The sequence below is a fragment of the Oratosquilla oratoria genome, chromosome 27, assembly GCF_046742065.1.
Source record: "Oratosquilla oratoria isolate Oo_2021 chromosome 27, ASM4674206v1, whole genome shotgun sequence".
Taxonomy (NCBI): Eukaryota; Metazoa; Arthropoda; class Malacostraca; order Stomatopoda; family Squillidae; genus Oratosquilla; species Oratosquilla oratoria.
This window is the reverse complement of record NC_134803.1, coordinates 47,591,734-47,611,437: the sequence shown is the minus strand read 5'-3', so window position 1 is coordinate 47,611,437 and position 19,704 is coordinate 47,591,734. Positions and strand designations below refer to the sequence as shown.

At 39.3% G+C, this 19,704-nt stretch overlaps 1 protein-coding gene across 7 annotated transcripts in view; it reads left to right on the top strand.

Moving 5' to 3' along the window:
• LOC143040020 (uncharacterized) overlaps positions 1–19,704 on the top strand; it is a 29,041-nt gene that overhangs the window by 2,555 nt on the left and 6,782 nt on the right. For 4 of the 7 annotated variants that reach the window (XM_076210557.1, XM_076210556.1, XM_076210558.1 and 1 more), the window contains exons 3-6: positions 4,935–5,088; positions 5,213–5,392; positions 6,387–6,541; positions 10,980–11,048. In XM_076210557.1, coding sequence (XP_076066672.1) covers positions 4,935–5,088; positions 5,213–5,392; positions 6,387–6,541; positions 10,980–11,048 — 558 coding nt within the window. Of the gene's footprint in view, positions 1–4,934; positions 5,089–5,212; positions 5,393–6,386; positions 6,542–10,979; positions 11,049–11,221; positions 11,831–19,704 lie in introns of those variants that run through there. The other 3 variants (XM_076210560.1, XM_076210561.1, XM_076210559.1) reach the window with 3 other exon arrangements.

Genomic DNA, 19,704 nt, shown 5'->3' with positions numbered 1-19,704 from the left:
AAGCAGTGAGGCGTACACAGGCACTTGTATACATGGTTAATGCTCTTGTACCCAGTTGCACTAAGCTTAAGAAAGCATTAATCCTACCCTCTCCCCTTCAGTCCACACACTGTGCATACATACGTATACATACATAAGCAAAGGCTTTTTCCCTCTTACAAGGGAGGTCTCCAAAGTCAGAAGGCATAAATCCATTCCCACCCATTTCATCCCCACATACTCCCATTCACCACCCCTCCCACCCCCTTTTCTTAGCTCTCCCTGGATGACAGGTCATCCATGCATCTTGCCCAATGCCCTGGGTCAGAAGCAATGCAGCTAGCCACAGCACATCCACAACAAGGCTGCTTAATTTAATCAGTGACCCCCCCCCCTCTCTCTCTCTGCCCCTTCATGCAAGAAAAGAGAAAATTGGGAGAAAAACCTTTGGGCGGTGTCAAAGTACCATTCACACATACTCCCTCACTCCTCCATCCCCACCCACTTCTATGGATCACAGCATCATCCATACACAACCATTCTCCACTCACCCCTATCTTCTGTCTTCACCCTTCCTTCCATAAGAGACATTCCCCTCTTTCCCAACACCCCTTTTAAAACTCCATCCATCTCATCTTTGGTCACCCCCACACTACATACTTCATATTATTTCTTGGATTTTCTTGCCAGTGCAATTTGGCTCATTCATTGATCCACTCACATAATGTAGACACCACTTCATTAAAAAAAATAATATTAATATTAATAAATCAAAGAAGCACTAGAGGTAGTGAAACACTAGTTCAAATGCAGGATTCACCCCTTCTCTCATATCAACCAGCAGTGGAATACATCAGGTCTCATGTATAAAAGAATATCTGCTACAAGATGTCATCCATCCCATCCACTGCATCGATATCATACAGTAACTCACTCTTACTCTGAGATAAATCACTATCAGATGATTCACTGCCATCTGAATGACTTGGTTCATATGCTTCATCTGAACTCTCACTGTTAGCTTTGGCCATAGTGGTGTAGTCAGTAGATGTATCACCAGTCAGTAAAGTGTCACCACCTGACACCACCAGAACTGACAAGGAGGAGAGAAAATACAGTAATCCACGTCTTCCTCGTGTAAGGGCTAGTAAGGCACTTATTGCATACACACTACCTACCAGCTATTGGGTAGGGGCAGTATTTACCTAGTTCTATTTTACGGCACGGGAGCTATGCTCATTGTGACCCGTTTTCGTATCTCTCCACGTCCAGTTTAGTTTTAAACTCGTGTATAGTTCTAGCATTTACTCTGGTTCCATTTGTCTGAGTGGTTGGTTGATGGAGCTGGCAGCCTCTGAGCTATACCAGACAAATACACTCCACAATATGATACCAGCAAAGAAAATTTCTCTTGTATTTACCTAGTTGTAATATACGGGAGGGGAGCTATGCTCGTGGTGACCCGTCTTTGTATCTCTCCGCATCAAGTTTTATCTTAAAATCTTGTATAGTGTTAGCACATACTGTTTTGTTGTCTAATTTGTTCCATGTATTTATCGCTCTGTGTGGGAAACTGTTCCTTTTCAAGTTTTTTTCTATAACTATTCTTTTTCAAATTTTTTCCGTGTCCTCTTGTTTTACCGTTTTCCCACACTAAGAGGACATATGTATGTACATTGTGGACAGGCCTACTGTGCACCACCATGATGTATATGTGTACATTGGCATCAAGGGATTAATGGAACAACTTGTTTAATTTACCAGGTTTCACAAAATCAAGCAAGGTTTAATAGAAACCTTTTCTGCTAAATTTGTTTCTCTTATATTAAGATTCTACTATGTGGAAACTAGTATGTTATAACACATTTGTAAAAGATCACTGTTAACCCACTATCGGAGAAATAATAACGGAAAGTACAGAGAAACTGTATATTTCGACTACTCTCTGTAGTCCTCTTCAGCAGAATGCTTACATAAGGTTAAGGCACAAGTATATATGAAGAAATGAGGGGTACATAGAAGGGGATGAGGAAAGTGGGGGGGGGGGCTCAGGTCACATGCCCTTGAAATGGTCGGGTCAAAGTAGGACAAGGGGTGATATTTTGTCCAACCGCTTTAGACATGATCTTGTTGACCGCTAACTTGGTAATACAATCTGGGGGCCACTGGCCTTTAGAGGTATTAAAGTTAGGATAATGTTTTATTAGAGAAGATTCTACAATTTTTCTTCTATAGCTACAGTGTGATTTATAAATTATTGATGCATTATCCCAATCTAATCTATGGTCTTTTTGGCTGGCATGAAGGAACACAGCGGAGTTAACTTGTCCATATTCTACTATGTGTTCATGTTTGTTCCTTTTTCCATTTTGTAGTGGAACTACATTTATTCCAGTTTGATGGCACATTCCCCTTCCATAGGCAGATAAAAAAATATATATATATTATTCATTCTACCATAAACATTTCTTCTATTGTCAAACATTCCATATGATGTCCATCTAGCCCAGGTACTTTACCAGCTTTCATCACTTTCAATATTCTTTGTATCTTGTGTTTTCCAATACTGCCAGCCAATCACTCCCAAACCACCTCCACATTAAACAGAATACTCAACCAATCTTGATATTATCAACTCTGTATCTAAATACAACTAACATCTTACTAACATCAACTCTGTATCTAAATACAACTAACATCTTACTACTCTAGTTCTTATGTAACACCCCTAACCTCCCTATTCTATCTATTGGATCATTTCCTACCCTAGCATTGAGGTCTCCTAACACCAATACATTTACATTCCTTCCAAAACTACTTTAGATAAAACCAAAAAGCCTCCCTCTCCTGTTCACATTTCTCACTACCAGGACTGTATGCACTCACAAAAACCCATATTACCCATCCCATTTTTGCCTTCATCCACATTCTCAAAGACTATTACACATTTTCCTGTCATCAAGTAGAGCCACTCTTTCCATTCCTTATTGACTAGTCACACCAAATACTCCACACTTTCAAATTCACTTGCCTCTCTTTCAACAAATTTTCTTTATCATTCTTCTCACCAATGTACTGCCAACCATTTCCTTTTTACTTTCATCCAGATCCACTTGACATATACTTAGTCCATAGGTCACCAAGGGAAGAAATATTGTGTTGTTGTGTAGGGAGTATGTGACATTGTGGAATGAGGTGTTCGGTGTTCTCTGTTATGGTTGCATCCAGGACAGCTTGATTCTGTCAAGGTCCATTCTGTGCTGGTACTGCTTTAGAACCAGATGGCATCCTGAATGTATCCTAGTGTGATTATTCCTTCTCTTCAGAGGGATTTTTCTGGGGATGTTTGTGGAGTACTTAGTTTGATTTGTCTTCAAGAGTGTGTTTAGTGATCCGGGTGTGGCTGTTTTTGTGTGGATGAATGGTATTATACAAGTGGTAGGTTGTTGTATACAAGTAGTATGCAGCTTTTTTCTGTCCAACTGTTGTGCTTGTGTAAAGTAATAGGGTGTGTGTGTTGGCCAGCCAGTCAAAGCAATCCATTGCCCTGTTTGCGATATGGATGTGACTTTATTAGGAGGGGTTTATTGGAGGAGGGAATTGGTTACTTGGTCTTGGAGTGCCTGTGAATGTTTTTTTGCATGAAAGTGTTGTGCAATGTAGGTGGAAGGTTGAAGATATTTGAGTAACATGCTGCATTTATATATACATATATATCACAAATTGAAGAAATTTTGGACTGTAGTCAGTGTCTTAATTGGGAATTTGTCACTAGCTGAAAGTAATAGGAGGAGAGTAATTGTTGGTTGTCAGTTCTCCACGTGTGAAAAGGTGTAAGATATTAGTTTTAAGTTGATAGAGAAAGACCTTGTTCCCATTCCAAAAACTCGAGTGTTGGCTCTTCAGGGCACCTCCTGATGGAGGTGAGGGGGTTGATGAGTCAGAAATGGGGAAGCTCCACAACAAGTAGGTACCTGTCATTGGTCCCTCCTGTATACGATGTAAACTAGGTACACACCACCTACCTCTATGTTGGTGTTTGTGGTTGAATATTTAGGTGTGTGGAAGCAGCAGGTCCTTCATCCACAAGGAGCTAAGATAGAAGAGAAACATGGATGATGGACAGGAATGGGCTAAGTAGGAGGGGGTATATGCCTTGGCTGGCTACATCCCATGTAAAGGGAAAGAAACTTTCTGGTATATAGATAGAAGTGTGGTGCAATCAAGATGGACCTAGGAGAGTCAGTTGTTGCATAGGATAGACGTGTGTGCATGTGCAACAAGATTCATACATTTAGCATATGTGTAGGGACCTGGGTCTGTTAATGTCACCATGATGCATGAGATAAGGAAGGGCAGACTTCACTATGCTGCTCACCCTAGCAGAAAAAAATCATAAGAGTATAGTATAGAAGGAATATATTGATTCTATTCCTACTGTAGCATATGTGAGCAATTTCAAGTTTTTCTTTTATGTTGGAAAATAATTGCTTTTGTGTAAAAGTGCTCGAGTCCAGTTTTGTGATGTTTCATAATTTTTGTGTATTAGTGTTTGTTTTTTAAAATTACTGCTTGTTGATGTTTATTTGAAGTATGTTTAGGTTGCTTAGTGTTGGTGAATTTTTGTTTAGTATTTGGGTGTGTGCAGTTAGGAAGTCCAGTTTGTTGTGTAGTGTTTTTCTTTTAACAAAACCCACCCCACCTTTCACAATCCTAGACACAGCCATTTGGTAGTTCTAGACAGGATATCTAACCACCGTTGAAAAAGAAAAAAATCTGGATGTGGGTGTAACATTAGCACTTGTCCTAATCAATATTTTTTTTTCCTAGAATCACAATAGAATTCATATCCGATGTACCACCAATGCACAGATTATGAAAGCTAACCTGTGTTTCAGTTTGTGAATGTCACACCTTTCCATTGACCTTACACATTGTTAACACATTCTTTACAGATGTAGATACCCGCAAGAGAGACCTGGAGAGAGTTTTTGAAAAGCATGGATCACTGCGTGAAATATGGATGGCAAGAAATCCACCATGCTTTGCATTTGTTGTATACAAACGTCAAAAGGATGCAGATAGGGCCTTGAAGGAGTGTGATGGAATGTAAGAATCAAAATTTGCATTGTTTTATTATGAAATTCCGTGTTCAGTATTAGCTTGAATTCATGCTTAGTTATTATCAAAGATAGGAGATAGATTACAGACATTAATACCAATTTTTTTCTAGGATGATTGGTCACTGTCGAATCAAAGTAACCCAGGCTCGTCCAAGGGTGAGAGGAGGAAGGTTCCGCGGTGGAGGATTTGACCCAAACATGAGATGTTACCAGTGTGGAGAGCGAGGACATTTTTCACGCAATTGCACCGATACTAAGTATGGGTACAAGCGCCCTCCAACTCCACCGGGGTGAGTGTAGTTGGGGCTACACATGTAGAAATGGTGAATTTGAGTTTTGTTAGAATCACAATGAGTTTGTCCATAAGGCAGATGCTGGATTCAGAAGTATTGTTTCCAGTCATCTTTATTTTAATATTGTTTGTTTCACCTTTGATTATTTTCATTAAACTGTCTTGCTGCATGTTTGTTTCCTTAACATGACTCAAGAAGTTCAACTCTTGTTGCTGGTGCCATCACAGAAAAGCGTGTTCTGTACAACAGCCCAATAAGCCAAGAAAATATGAAGTTCCTAGCTCAGTAGGCCCCTCCTGTCAGTTTACTCATTGAGCAGATGCCATGTTAAGGAACCAAACTGGCAAACAGTTAAGCTTTCTCAAGATGAGTAGAGGGTAGAGTCATCGTACATTGTGTTGCCAACTCACATAAATCAATGGACTTTCAAGCATTCATTCACTGTTGCTGTTGTATATTCTTGCCTACTTATTTGCTGTTTGCTCATGGAGTTCTCATTGGACATTGCTTGTTGAAATTGTAATATTTTGTTCAAATTTTGAGGTTCAAATAGTGATCCTAAGTAGTCCAAGATAGTTTGTTGGGTATGGAGAGATATCAAATGGGCTTGCATGATGTAGGGGTAGGATTTATCAAGGCAGATTCTGATATTTTTTTTCTGTACTAATTTTTATTTTATTTTATTTATATATATATATATTTTATACATTATATTTTTCTCTCCATTCCCTCCCCCCTCTTTGAAGTGTTGTTTTCTGCCCCATATATCTGTATATCAGTTTATTTTGTTTTGTTACCATCTAGTTGCCCAAAGAATGCAATTTATATAATGAAATAGAGGGAAATATTGCAAGATATGCAAGCAATGCATGAGAACCCTGGGAGCGTCCTTCTTGCCCCTGGCTGATGGACATGAGGATGTGTGTGGTAGGCTAATAAGGCCAGGCCAGTGAGGGGCCACCCTAGTAAACCCCCCCTTGCTCTGCCATAGGGTGTGTTATGGTATGGTTTTGTGGTCATGTGGGTTGGTTTATGGTGCCATGATGGGGGAGTCGCCTTGGAGCTTGGTGGGGCTCCCTCCTACATGGATGGATGGATTCATGGAGGATGCGGATGATGGAACATCTCAGCCAGCATACGGCGCATGTAAGTCGCGCACACGGCACCTACTGCTCTCCTAGGTGAGGCCCTAGCATAACCATAAGGACTGTATGGTCAGGAACCACCTGTAGGAGGCAAAGCATTTAATGGCCCTGCCCTGTACTACCCACTTGGCACTGACACACAGTTTTCCTGCCACAAAGCTTTGAACCTAAAATGGCAGGAACCTGTGAAGATGCAGGTGTTGGAGTGTGTTGGCACAGGGCAGAGTCATTGAGGCGACTTGTCACGGGACCATCTAGTAGGCCCTGCTGGTCACCCCTTCCTACGTACCTACCAACCTTTCCACTGGGCACCATTGTGCTCAGTGGAATAGCCTTCACACAGATCAAATTACTTCTTTCACTTGTAGCACTTGCACTTCAACTTAGAATATTATTTATGCTCAGAAGGGAAATAAGTGTTTTAGTAACTTAAGTGCAAGCAATAGCTGTTCTTCTGTAACCTATCTAGATGAACCAGCCAAATTGTCCCAGCTGTTGTGCATTTGAAAATAGAATTGCTTGCTTGAGGCACTTAGTCATTTCACAACACTAGCCATGGAATACAGATGTACATTTAGATTTATTGTCACTCAAAAGATGTTTTCATAATTGTAGGAAATTACCTTTACAATTTTTGGCAATATTAGTCATGGCCTCTAGGCTGTCATGTAAAAATTCATAGTTGAATGTTTTCAGTGGATGTATATATGAACACATTTTGTGAATGTGTGTGTGATAATGTGAGTTTATGCTTTTGTTGCCATACAGTGAATATATACAGTTACTCCTCAATTTTCCAGACAAAAAGTGGTGATGATCATGACAGAATTCAGCATGAATCCTTGTTTTCTAAGGGTCAAACTAGAGCCAGAGTTCCACCAAAGACTTCAGCATTATTCATGGAATTATAATTTCATTTTTAAAAACCTTATACAGTTATGTAACATAAACAGGTAATGCATGTGTGCTGCACAGCTGAGGAACTTCATGCAGTGATGGTGATATATAGGTAAATTTAAGACACCAGCAATGTTCAGGGAACTTACGTCCCATATGTGTAAATTGAAGTTTCAAAATCCATCCAGAATTTCCAGAATTTAAATTTTATGTGTCCAGGAAATCGAGGAGTCACTGTGATAGCAACTAGATGGAAAAGTGAAGGAAATTTGAATAGGAAAAGAGGATTCAAAAACGACTTCAGAAGAGAAGAGAATAGGAACTTGGTACAAAGAGGTTGAAAGGAGAGTGACAGGCATGAGTGGTGGGATAAGATGTGCATTGGTCAGCGAAAGGAGAATATAACCCTCGCAGCTACCAGTGACACATACTGTGTCCAGTAGGAATTCCTTAGAGCTTTTGCTAATACCTACTGAATCATCCAGCAATTTATTTATTTATTTGTGTTTATTTTTATTTTTATATATATATATTTTTTTTTAATATTTATGCATATTATGGGTGTCACCCACCAAAAATATGAAGTCTGTGAGGGTTGAGAAGAAATTATGTTTGTTAGAATCACTTTGCTGGTTGCTTAATATGCTGTAACTGTCATGTGCACAGCTGACAAGCTTAGGTACTATAGGATTGAATTTGAGAAAACAAAAACTTACCCATTTATTAACCCTGTATTTTTGCAAACAAGTGCTGTAGGAATATTAAAAAAAAAGATGGAGAAAATTGATTTATCAATTTTGGAAATAAAAATATATGGATAGTTACTTCAGAAACCTGGCTGGGTTGTGAACTTGACCCCTTCCAAGTTTGTTTCTCTATTGGAAGATGATGGTTTTAGAGGGAAAGGTGGTGCATGTGTTCTACATTATTCCTGAAACATCTACAAGTGTCTTGAAGGATTCTAGTAGGGACTATGGTGAAAAACGAAGGGAACAAGAGGTAAGTCATTTTGAAAGCTGTGTGCCAAGCAGGTGATAAAGTGGTAAATTGTCAGAAAATTTTTCATATAGAGTTTGTATAAAATTTGGAAACTAGTGCTTTATAGTTTCTCATGAGGGTTTTTTTTTTCTGGCCAGGGTATTTTGATGTGAATTTACAGGAAATTTAGTTCAGATTCTTAATTTATCTTCAGTTTTATTACTCCTAATCCCTCAGTTTAATGGACAAAAAAAGGAGAGAACACTGATGTTTCCAAGTGTCAAAAACAAAACAAAAAAAGTAAAATCTGTAGTATGTATAAAGTAGATTTAATGTAAATATTATCAGTTCAACATATTTGGTGTAGTTTAATATCTAACATACCAAGGATTGTGGAGAGGGTTCTTGATATTCTGCCATATAGTGAGTCCCTGCATTTTGTCCATTTGTTTCAAAATCCATTAAATTGAGGGCTGGGTATCTATTCTTTTGATTGTAATCAGTGCATAGAAGGGACAGCAATAGGTATGGTAGATGTGTTTAGGGTAATTGGTGTGTGGTGTCAGGCCTATTCTTTGTTGTAGCATTTTAATCACATGCAGGGCTATGGCTGAAATGTTGGAAAAGGAAATTAATTATTCACTACACTAACACCAGAGCAATTAGGATTAGGAGAGTTGGTAGACCATCTACTAAGACCACCCTGTGATGAGACTGTAATTAGATGACAAGTATTGAGTTAGAACACCATTAATACTCGTACTTTATATGGGTGAGTGATGTTTAGATCTCTCATCACAGTCTTTCAACAATCACATTTCACTTTTGATAATCATAAGCACTGTTGAACCTCACTTTAAATATAGGCTTCCCAGACTTGCACTAAGACTTATTGCATGAAACACCTCAATGGTATTTACACCACATATAAGAAGTATTAGACAAAAATGTAATGTACCTGAACAACCCTCGGAGAAAGAAGATACATACTGTGGACAAGACAGTGAGACCAGAAAATTTTATGAACAAAAAAATACATAAAGCTGTGCCGGACTATACCAGTTCAGCATGGGCAATACCAGTCTCAGAAATATAGTACCACAAATGCATTATATTACTAAGGTAATTGTTGCCTTGAATTTCACTGAGTAGAAACCCACAACTGGTAACAGTCCTCAAGCTCTCCTAAATTGTGTAGGGTGTCTGGATGTCTAGGATTGATTGTTCAAAATTGCTATGGAGATGTAGTCAAGTGTAGTTCTGAGAACTGTAGACTTCATCTGCTGACCAATATCCATGCTTGCCACAAATCTTATTGATTTTCACTGTCAGGTCCTTGAAGTATGGGCTGAAGGATATGTGAATAAAAAAAAATGAGGCTCAGGATTTTAAAGTTCTTTTCCAATAAAAGGATTTGGCCATTCAATTTTGTTATTGAAGAATTCTTTGATTTTGAGAGGAGTTCTCTATTCTGTTTTGTCTAAGCCACTGTTTTAGTTTTTCTAAGTTTGGGTGTTCTAAGTTGTTGTTTTGTAGCTGATGAGCTGGGTTATCATGAAGTAGTCAGCATAGGTGAGGATTTTGATGTTTGGTGTAGGAAGATTACTTATGAAGTTGAATAATGCAGATGAGAGTCTAGATTCCTGGGGGGGTGGGGGGGGCTCCTTTATACAGTCTTCTGGAGGTAAACCAGCTATGGCTGTTGGGTGCTACTGTGGAAGTGCTATGTCTTGCTGCATTACCTCTGACCTGATTAGTGTGGCAGGGAAGAGAAATGACCCCTCATCCACAGGATGCTAAGATGGAAGGGATGCCCAAATGGGTTTTTGGATAGGTGGTGAGTGTATGCTTTGACTTGATGTCATTACCGATGTTAGAGAGGGTAAAGTAAGATATACTCATACACAATACACACACACACACACACACAAACTTATTCTGTCTCACTCTATAACCTGAAGGTGATCCTGATCAATCTCAACCATTTAAGTTTGCTGCCCCTCTCGGCATAAAATTGCACATTTTTAGCATAAGAAAAAATAAAATATATGTCAGGTATATCAATGTACTAAAGGAGTTAAGCACTTGCCATAGGGGTGGGGGGATTTAATGTACAGCTGTCATGTGGTGCACAGTAACATGCTTTAGGGGCTTCTGGGGGCATCCTCTTCTTTTGACTTCCAGACTTGGACATTGGGCTGATTGTGAGATCTATAAATTGTTGGTGGACATAAAACTTGGATGGGTGTTACTTTGAGAAGACTACAGACAGCTTACAACAGGATCTTGGTAAGGTATTTGATGGGTCAGGTGATAAATGGCAGACCTTCAATTTAGGTAAGTACCAAGTGTAGCAGGTAGGAAACCAAACCATGACAATCAAATACAATCCAAGGAATACAGAACCTTTTATTCCTGAAGTGAGAATCCAAAGTATAGAAAACACATCCACACATATATCTATGTATACAGACATACATACTAGAAGGCTCCTTCCTCCTTGCAAAAGGATGGTCAAGTCAAAATATATAGCCATCCAATGCCTATTTTCCTTACCCCTCCAGGCACTCGGCACTTATGGATGAAAGGTCATCCCAGTCCTTCACCACTCCATTTGGGTCAAAGGAAATGTGGTGAGACACTGCTTCATGATATGGAAAAAATGAATAATGATACAATGAATCAAATAATAAATAAATAGATAAGATGAATAATAATGATTTAACTATCTGCTGTGGTAATACTGGAGTAATTGCCCACCCGCCACGTAGGGCTTAATAATTGTAACCAATAACATTATTCACAGACCTAAGCATCACAATGGCTGCAACCCCAGTCCTGCCATGCGGTACTGCATTCTTGAGCTTACCAACCACTAACTTTACCCACACTTTGACAATGAGTCATTAACTGCCTTTTGAAAGCATATGATACATTTAAAGACAAATGGTAAACTCTCTATTTGTGGTCCTAGGAGTAACCCTAAAAATAGAACGACTTGGGCATTCAATGTGACACCCCAATCCAAACAACAACAACAGAACATTTAACTTAGTGTGGGAATAGTCCATTGCTATAATACTTCACAGGAGAAATGATGGAAATAGTGAGACACTAAAGTAATAAGAGTAGATTAGAATAAAAACAAATTATACAGAGGTCAATGAGCTTGCATTTAGTAATGAATCGCACTCAACCACAACTGTCATTCTAACTGTTGGTTGAGTAAGATGTGACCACACCCATGCCACTGCTGCAACTGCCTGAACTTTAGACACACAAGACAATAATGTTGCTACCTAGAATGTGTGTGTGTACATTGCTCAGCCCATCCACATGGTATCCAGCCAAATGTACAAACTGCAACCAAGATCACCATGCATTATCCTCAAACTGTTCAGTGTACCAGTTTGGGGGGGGGGGAAGTCCTCTATCTCAGAGGTTCAGAATGCATCAGCTTCAATGATACTCAGATATGTTCAATCCAGAATGATCAGACCTGGAGTAGTTTGTGTAGAAGCAGTACACTACGTCATATGAACCCCCCAATGGTATTGCCTAAAGGAGGCCCCCTACATAATACAAGAACTTCATGCATAGACTCCTACACCCAACTCAATTGTACCACTAGGACTCCAAACTTCACCTCACACCTTTTCTCCATAGTTCCTACATGCTCCCTTCCCCTTCCAGTTTATCACAACCCCAGCCTACAAACCTATTGATTCCCACTACTCACCCATCCCAACACCTACAACTCTTTCACTCCAAGGAGAGACCCAGCTCCCCAGAAGAAACCATAGATGTAATGAAGTATGTTTACACCATACCAGTAAGTTCTGCATCCAAAAACCAACAAATGAGCAAAGAAAATCTTCCCTGTCCACAATGTCTATCAGAATAATCACAGCCTCAAAATTAGTGGTACAACCAAATATCTATCCTATTATAGTCCCAGTTACACACGTGAACACCAAGCCCTTTATAAGCCTCCAGGTCTCCCAATGCTCCCACCAGATCCAGCCAGTCAAGTTCAGACTCATTCTTAACGACACTCCCCTCCTGCTAAGAACATGATGTGAGTATACTGAAAGATTTCTAACTGCTGTGGCCAGCAAGTCTTTCAGCATACAAATGTACATGACCCAATGACCCAAAACACACACCATGCCACACCAAACTAAACAGTAATGCACTCAATCAAACAATGAAACTGTCAAGGACCTATCCCAAGCTGGGTAAACATACATCCTTCAACAACATAAGCTGGACTCCATCCCTTTTACAAGAAATATTACCACATGCTCCTCATCCTCCTTCTCTCTCACACACACACTTAGTGTAGCTCCCTGTCCCATAAGATACAACTGGGTAAATAAATACACACACACACACGTCTATATCACTTACCAAACCTCCCTTCGTCCCTCTCAATGCCCTACATCTTACTAGAATGGCCAATATACACAACACTTCTTGACAACAAACTGTCATTTAACCTCTTTAACAACAGTGGTACACACCTAATTGTAGGCAACAAAACATCAATATCTCAATGAACTCTTCTCAGCTTCCTACAAATATATATATATATACACAAATATCCACAACTAACTAGACCAGTGATTCTTAACCTTCTTCCTTGTTTGCACTCCTTCAAATCACAAACTGGTTCTTGCACCCCATTCTAGGATTGATAAAAAGAAACAACATTGATATTATGTGTAAATAACAAAAACACGTTTTTAATCTTTATTCACATAACTGATCTTGCATCCCTGGTTAAGAACCACTGAACAAGGCTTAACATGAAATATAAGGTAATGTTCAAGGGAGGTACAAGTGTCCAGGAGGATAGAAGTGCTGGTAAACCAGTCCATAACAACTATTGCAATTTATCTGTAGATGTTCCTAACAAGTGTGTAGGCTTCATGTTTTGCCTGTTCATGTAAAATTGATGAAAAAAGAATACACAAGACATTAATAAACTTGCTGTTAGTTATTTCCATATTTATTGAACCAAATGTTTAACTTGGACCTCATATATAGAAGTTGTGTATATGATTCTCACTCTTTTGATAAAAGATGTCAGTGATACAAGAGGATTACTCTTATGCTAGCATTGGATGTGAAGCCAAGAGAGGACTTGGGTCCATAATGAAAAGACTTTCTTCAAAAAAGAAAAAGAAAAAAAATGGATTGTACATTGAATTAGGATTGCTGTCTTGCCTTTCCACAGCAGCTCTATCAATATGAAATGCCTTGAAAAGTTAGTCATCCTGTATTCAGTGAGGTGGTAATGGGACCTGGATAACATAGTAATTATGGAGGGGGTTTGACCCCAATTTATGAACAGATGCTGTAGCTTCAAAGAAAATTAATAGGAGTACTGTTGGGCGGGTAGGTGCCATTTAGTGTTTCATAATCTATGGATGGATGACATTTACACCACCTGAGCTGCTTTGCCGTTCTCCCCAGAGGCATTTGGTGTTACCATTGGTAATTTATTCATATTGTCTCTTAATGTACACTTAGTATGGGAGTACAGATATTTTGTATTCGTGAACTAGGTACACAGAAGAAATATATCAATCAAATATTGACAGTTGGTAATTTCATATTATTTACAAATAGGGGAACTTCTTCTACAACAAGTGAAAGTATTTTTTTACTTTAGCTATTAACTGTTTTGTACCCACACTATTGAATAATGTGTACAGTATATTTTTCTCTAGAACATAAAACTTCAGAAGAAAATTATTAATGTTGGTCTTTTGTGTATGTATATTTACCAAATTGTAGTTTACAGGAAAGTAATGCTCATGGGATCCTGTCTCTTACTCTTCAGTTATATAATTTTGTGTGTGTGTCTGTCTGCCTATCTTTCTATGTGTCTGTACATGCCTCAGCCTTGTCTGTGTCTGTCTTGTCTGACTGACTGTAGAAATGAAACCTGTCTGTGGTAATATTTTGCAATTGCTTTTGTTGCTACAGTGTGTTAAGCTTATATGTATCACAGCATTTTTCACCATAAATCACTGGAAGCAAATCACTGCACTAAAATAACATGGTCTTTTTGATGGAAGAAATGGAAGTGAGTATCTGACATGCACTTGATGAGACAAAAGGGCATTGTGATCATGAAGCAGGTTAGTGTCCAGTATGAGGTAAGGGGTTAGTCTGAAGGAAAATAATAACACACAACTTCATTCTCTTTTTAATCTCTCGGTTCCTTTCCTTGTTTCCTTTATTTTTTTCCCTAGTGATTTTCATGAGGCCAGGGACCAATGACAGGTACATAACAATTATGGTCTTGCAAGATGGATGTCAGAGATAGTAATCTTTCCAGCCATCTTTGAAACCTATCAACATCATTGCCTCAATTTAGAACTACATACCACTCAAAACTAAGCCTAGGATCATTGTGAACTTCAGTCATATTTCCTTCACTTTCTATCTTCTTTTCCTAAAGAGATTTCTGTCAGGGTCTGAGGACCATTGTCAGCCATGGTGGGGGCCGCATGTTTACAATTAGTGAAACTTGAAGCAACAATTATTATATAATAAAAGTTTAATTGAAGCAGGGAATTTAATACATGTTACTACAGATAAACATTCTCATTCAGGCAGTCTTGAAATGCCTTGGCATTGACCTTGCACCCAAGTAGTAATGCTCTAAACTGATTGGCCAACGACTATCCCATATATATAGTGATAATGACATTGGCATGAGGTGGGAGATGAAATGGGATGGGTGGAATTGAATCATGGGGCCAGTATGCTGCTGAATGAGAGTAAATATCATAATAACCCAATGGGTGAAAGAACCAAGAAGATACAGAAACATAAACCAGCAAGACTCAACTTTATGTGACAAAAGAACCTGTGGGAAGATGTAATGGGAGGAACAAGAAGTGAGACAAGATAACCTGGCAGATAATTGCTGCCCCTCTCCAAGACCCCTGTAAATGATAGGACTATTTATCACTAAAGGGTAAAGATTGCTGCATGTATATATTCTACTGTACAGTATATAAAATACTGCAGTTACATGCAGATAGCCTCTGAACTCTCATTCCCAGCTGCACTTTCACCTTGTGCTGCTACCATGGAAATCACCTGTCCTAGTGGCTGCTTGCAAATAATCAAAATCATGAACATATGTATGTGTGTCTACGGGATTGCTACATGCCTGTAATGGCTATATAATGTGGATTTCAGAAAAGATGCATCTCCCACTTTTTGTGCTCAGATCTCGTCAACACCGTCACCTCCCTCAGAAAGTACATTCCTGAAGAACTGGCACTTTGTCTTTAAATTAGCTACAAGATCCATGATCAACTTTGACTGTCATTCCTTCACTTAACATGGAAAGCTAGCAACCAGCAACCATTTTCCTCCCTTCTTGCAGTTGATGTGGAACTTGACTAACACTAATACATCACAGGCAATAGTTCAGTTACTTCCTGTTTAATTCTATGGAATGGCAGTTGCTTACTATAAGTTTCCATTCCATAAAACTAGTTATCTGTGTATTAACAGGGTGTTAAGGATATATTCCAAATAAAACTGAATGGGCTGAAGTCTATTGTGATCCAAGTTTGTGTGCAGCTTTTCTTATTTTTCCTTTATTTTTCTCCTTTTTCACCTTTTCTTCCCTAATTCAGTAATGTGTGATGAAATACCACCCAAGACTGGATTCAAGGTCACCTAGGCTGGAGTTAAATGCCACCTGTGGTGAAAAGTATTCAAACGTTCAAATTTATTTCCCATATACTTTTTTTCCCCATAAGTACACATAGGAGAGGGTGGTGGATGGAAGGGTGGTAGAGAGTTAATGGACTATATAGTGGTAACCAGTAGGGTAGTAGGAAGAGTTGAGGATGTACATGTTCTAAGGGGAGAGAGTGGGGGAATATCAAATAATTTTTTGGTGGAAGGTAGGTTGAGAATGGAGGATAGATGGAGAAAGGACAGAAGGTAGGGAGGTGTTTAAAGTGAACTCCTTAAATGAGAGAGAAAAGGAGTACAAGAAAAAGCTGAGAGAGGAGTGGGAGGGAGTGAAGGATAGAGTAAAACTAGGAGTAGAGGAGGAATGGGGATGTTTGAACAAAGGAGTACAGGGTTTGCAAAGATGAAGTGTGGAACAAGGAGAACAGTGGGAAATAAAAGGAAAGGTAGTGAGTGGTGGGATGAGGAAGCAAAGAAGGTTGTAGATGAGAAGAAGCGAGCATTCACAGATTGGTTACAAAATAGGACAAGAGAATCATGTGAGAGGTACAAAGAAAAGAAAAGATAAATAAAGCATAAGATAAAGGAGGCCAAGAGGAGAGCAGATGTGAAATGAGGTAAGAGTATGACAGAAATTTTTTAAAGTAATAAAAAGATGTTTTGGAAGGAAATTAAAAGAGGAAGAGGTGAATCAAGTAGAGAAGAAAAGGTAAAAAGGTGCAGATAGATATTAATGGAAGAGGTGGCAGTAAGAGGAAGATGGGCAGAGTATTTTAGGGAGTTGCTAAATATGAAGGAGGATAGGGAGGGAAAGGTAGTTGCAGTGGGAAGTGCTAAGAAAATGACAGTCATGAGCAAGGAAAGATGAAGTGAAGGTAGTTGTTAAGAAGACGAGAACCAGTGAGACACCTAGGTTGGGTGGGTGTCGTGCAAAATGTAAAAAAAAAAAAAAAGTGATGGTGCACTGGCTGGTGAGGTGTTTAATGTTTGTTTAAAAGAGGGTAGAGTGCCAGAGGACTCGAGGAGTGTGTGTATAGTTCCACTTTACAAGGGAAAAGGAGATGAGTGTGAGTGTAGTAGTTTAAGAGGGATCAGTTTATTAAGTGTAGGTGGGAAGGCTTATGGTCTTGATTGAGAGGATTAGGAGAGGAACGGAGTAATTGGTAAGAAACAGCGTGGATTTAGGACAGGTAGGGGTTGCATAGATCATATTTATGTGGTAAGAGATATGTGAGAAAACTAGGAAAAGGTAATGATGTTTTTTTGGGCCTTTATGGATTTGGAAAAGGCTTATGACAGGGTAGATGGGAAGACACTGTTGGAGCTATTGCAGATATATGGGATAGGAGGAAAACTTTTAAGAGCAGTCAGGAGTTTTTACAAGAGTAGTAAAGCTTCTGTTAGAATCAGAAATGGAGAGAGTGAGTAGTTTGAGGTAAAGGTGGGACTTCACCAGGGATGTCTTATGTTGCCTTGGCTGCTCAATTTATTCATGGATGGGGTGGTGCGAGAGGTAAATGCAAGGGTAATGGGTTGGGGATTGGAGATGGTTAAAGAAAATGGGAAATAAACCAGTTGTTGTTTGCTGACAACACTGCACTTGTGGCAGGACCAGAGGAGGGACTGATGAAGTTAGTGATAGAGTTTGGGAAGGTGTGCAAAAGAAGGAAGTTGAAGACAAATGTGGATAAAAGTAAGGTGATGAGATGTAGAAGGGGAGGAAGTGGCAGCAGACTGGAAGTGAGTATTAAGGAAGAGAGACTGGAGGAAGTGGATAGTTTTAGATACTTGGTGTGCAAATGTGGCGGGAAAGGGAGAAGTGTAGGTAGAATATAGATTGAGAAACAGTAAATGCCATGGGGGATTAAAAGTGTAATGAGAAATAGACATTTGGGAATGGATGCTAAGAGGAGATTATATGAAGGAGTGATTGTGCTGACAGCACTGTATGGGGCAGAAACATGGAACATAAGAGAGGAGGAGTTTGAATATGTTTGAGATGGAGTACCTGAGAAGTATGATAGGGGTTACTCGGCCGGACAGAGTAAGAAACGAGGAGGTGAGGAGGAGAATGGGGGTGGAAAGGGTTGATGAAAGACTATTGGGATGGTTTGAACACATGGAAAGAATAAGTGAAGAAAGATTAGTAAAAGAGGTGTGATAGGCAGAGGTAGAAGGAGTGAACATGAGGGGGCAACCATGGATGGATGGGGTCAAAGGAGCATTGGGAAAGAGGGGAATGTCTGTTGAGGAAGGATGAGAGAAGACAAAAGAGGTGAATGGAGAATGGTTGTGTATGGATGATGCTGTGATGCATAAAAGGGAGTAGGTGGGGGTGAGGAAGTATGTGTGAAAAACAAATTTATGCAGCCCAAAGGGATTTCTCCCATTCTCCATTTCTGCATGAGGGGACAGAGAGGGGGAGTCACCAATTTAATGAAGCAGGCATGCTGTGTCTTGCAACACACACTGCTTCTGACCCAGGGTAGTGGGCGAGATGCAGGGATGACCCATCATCCAGGAGGAGCCAAGATAGGAAGGAGGTGGGTGGATGGGAGTGGAGTATATAGGGATGGAATGGGTGGGAGTGGATTTTATGCCTTTGTTTTTTGACTACCTCCCTTGTAAGGTGGAAAAAGCCTTTGGTAAACGTATGTATTTTATATCAGGAACTTACCTCATCATGCATTGTGTATGATTGAATGTCTATCTATATTCCAAGGTCTTTTTCACATTTATTAGGGAGGTAGCCGAGTCAAAACCCACTACCATCTGCCACCCTTTCCTCCCTCTCGTGTTAGCTGATTGATTTTTGGTATCATCTTAGATGACTGAATATATGTTATAAAAATTCATACATCATTAGCCATATTCTGCCAAAAATAGATATCCATGTATTGCTACCACAAATGAAAGTCCCATGACATTAATTTGTTACCTTTAGTAAAGAGGCCAGGTGCACCACCCAAGATGCTCCCACACATTACTGCACTACTACCTTCCTCTGCTGTTTCTAGTTCCTCCTCCTTTCGTTACACTATCAGTTGCATAGGAAGTTGCCAGGATTCATGCAATGATTTAATAAATCTGTTTATTTTGTTATATAAATACATGTGTATATGTGTGTGTATATATATATATATAATGTATGTATGTATATAATATATATATATATACACATATAATTCTTTTTCCTCACATAGCATCACAGATAGTAACATCAAACTAATAAATAAACAGTATACGAGTTTAATGCTGGTTTATGCCAGTCCAGCATGGGCAGCACCCATCTGAGACTCACACCACAAATTTCAGGTCACATAGAACAAAGCACATGGAATAATCACAGGCTCACATAGGCAGTACCCATAGATTAGCCATACAAGAAGACTAGAGTTGTGCATTTCCACAAGTATTTTGAGATGTCCAACACACAGTACATAGCATTCATCTATATATAAAGTACCAAGAGCTTCTTCCTCCTAATAAGGGAGGTAGCCAGTCAAGACATGCACCCACTCCCTCTCTTCTTAGCTCCTCAGATTTCCTGTCCAATGC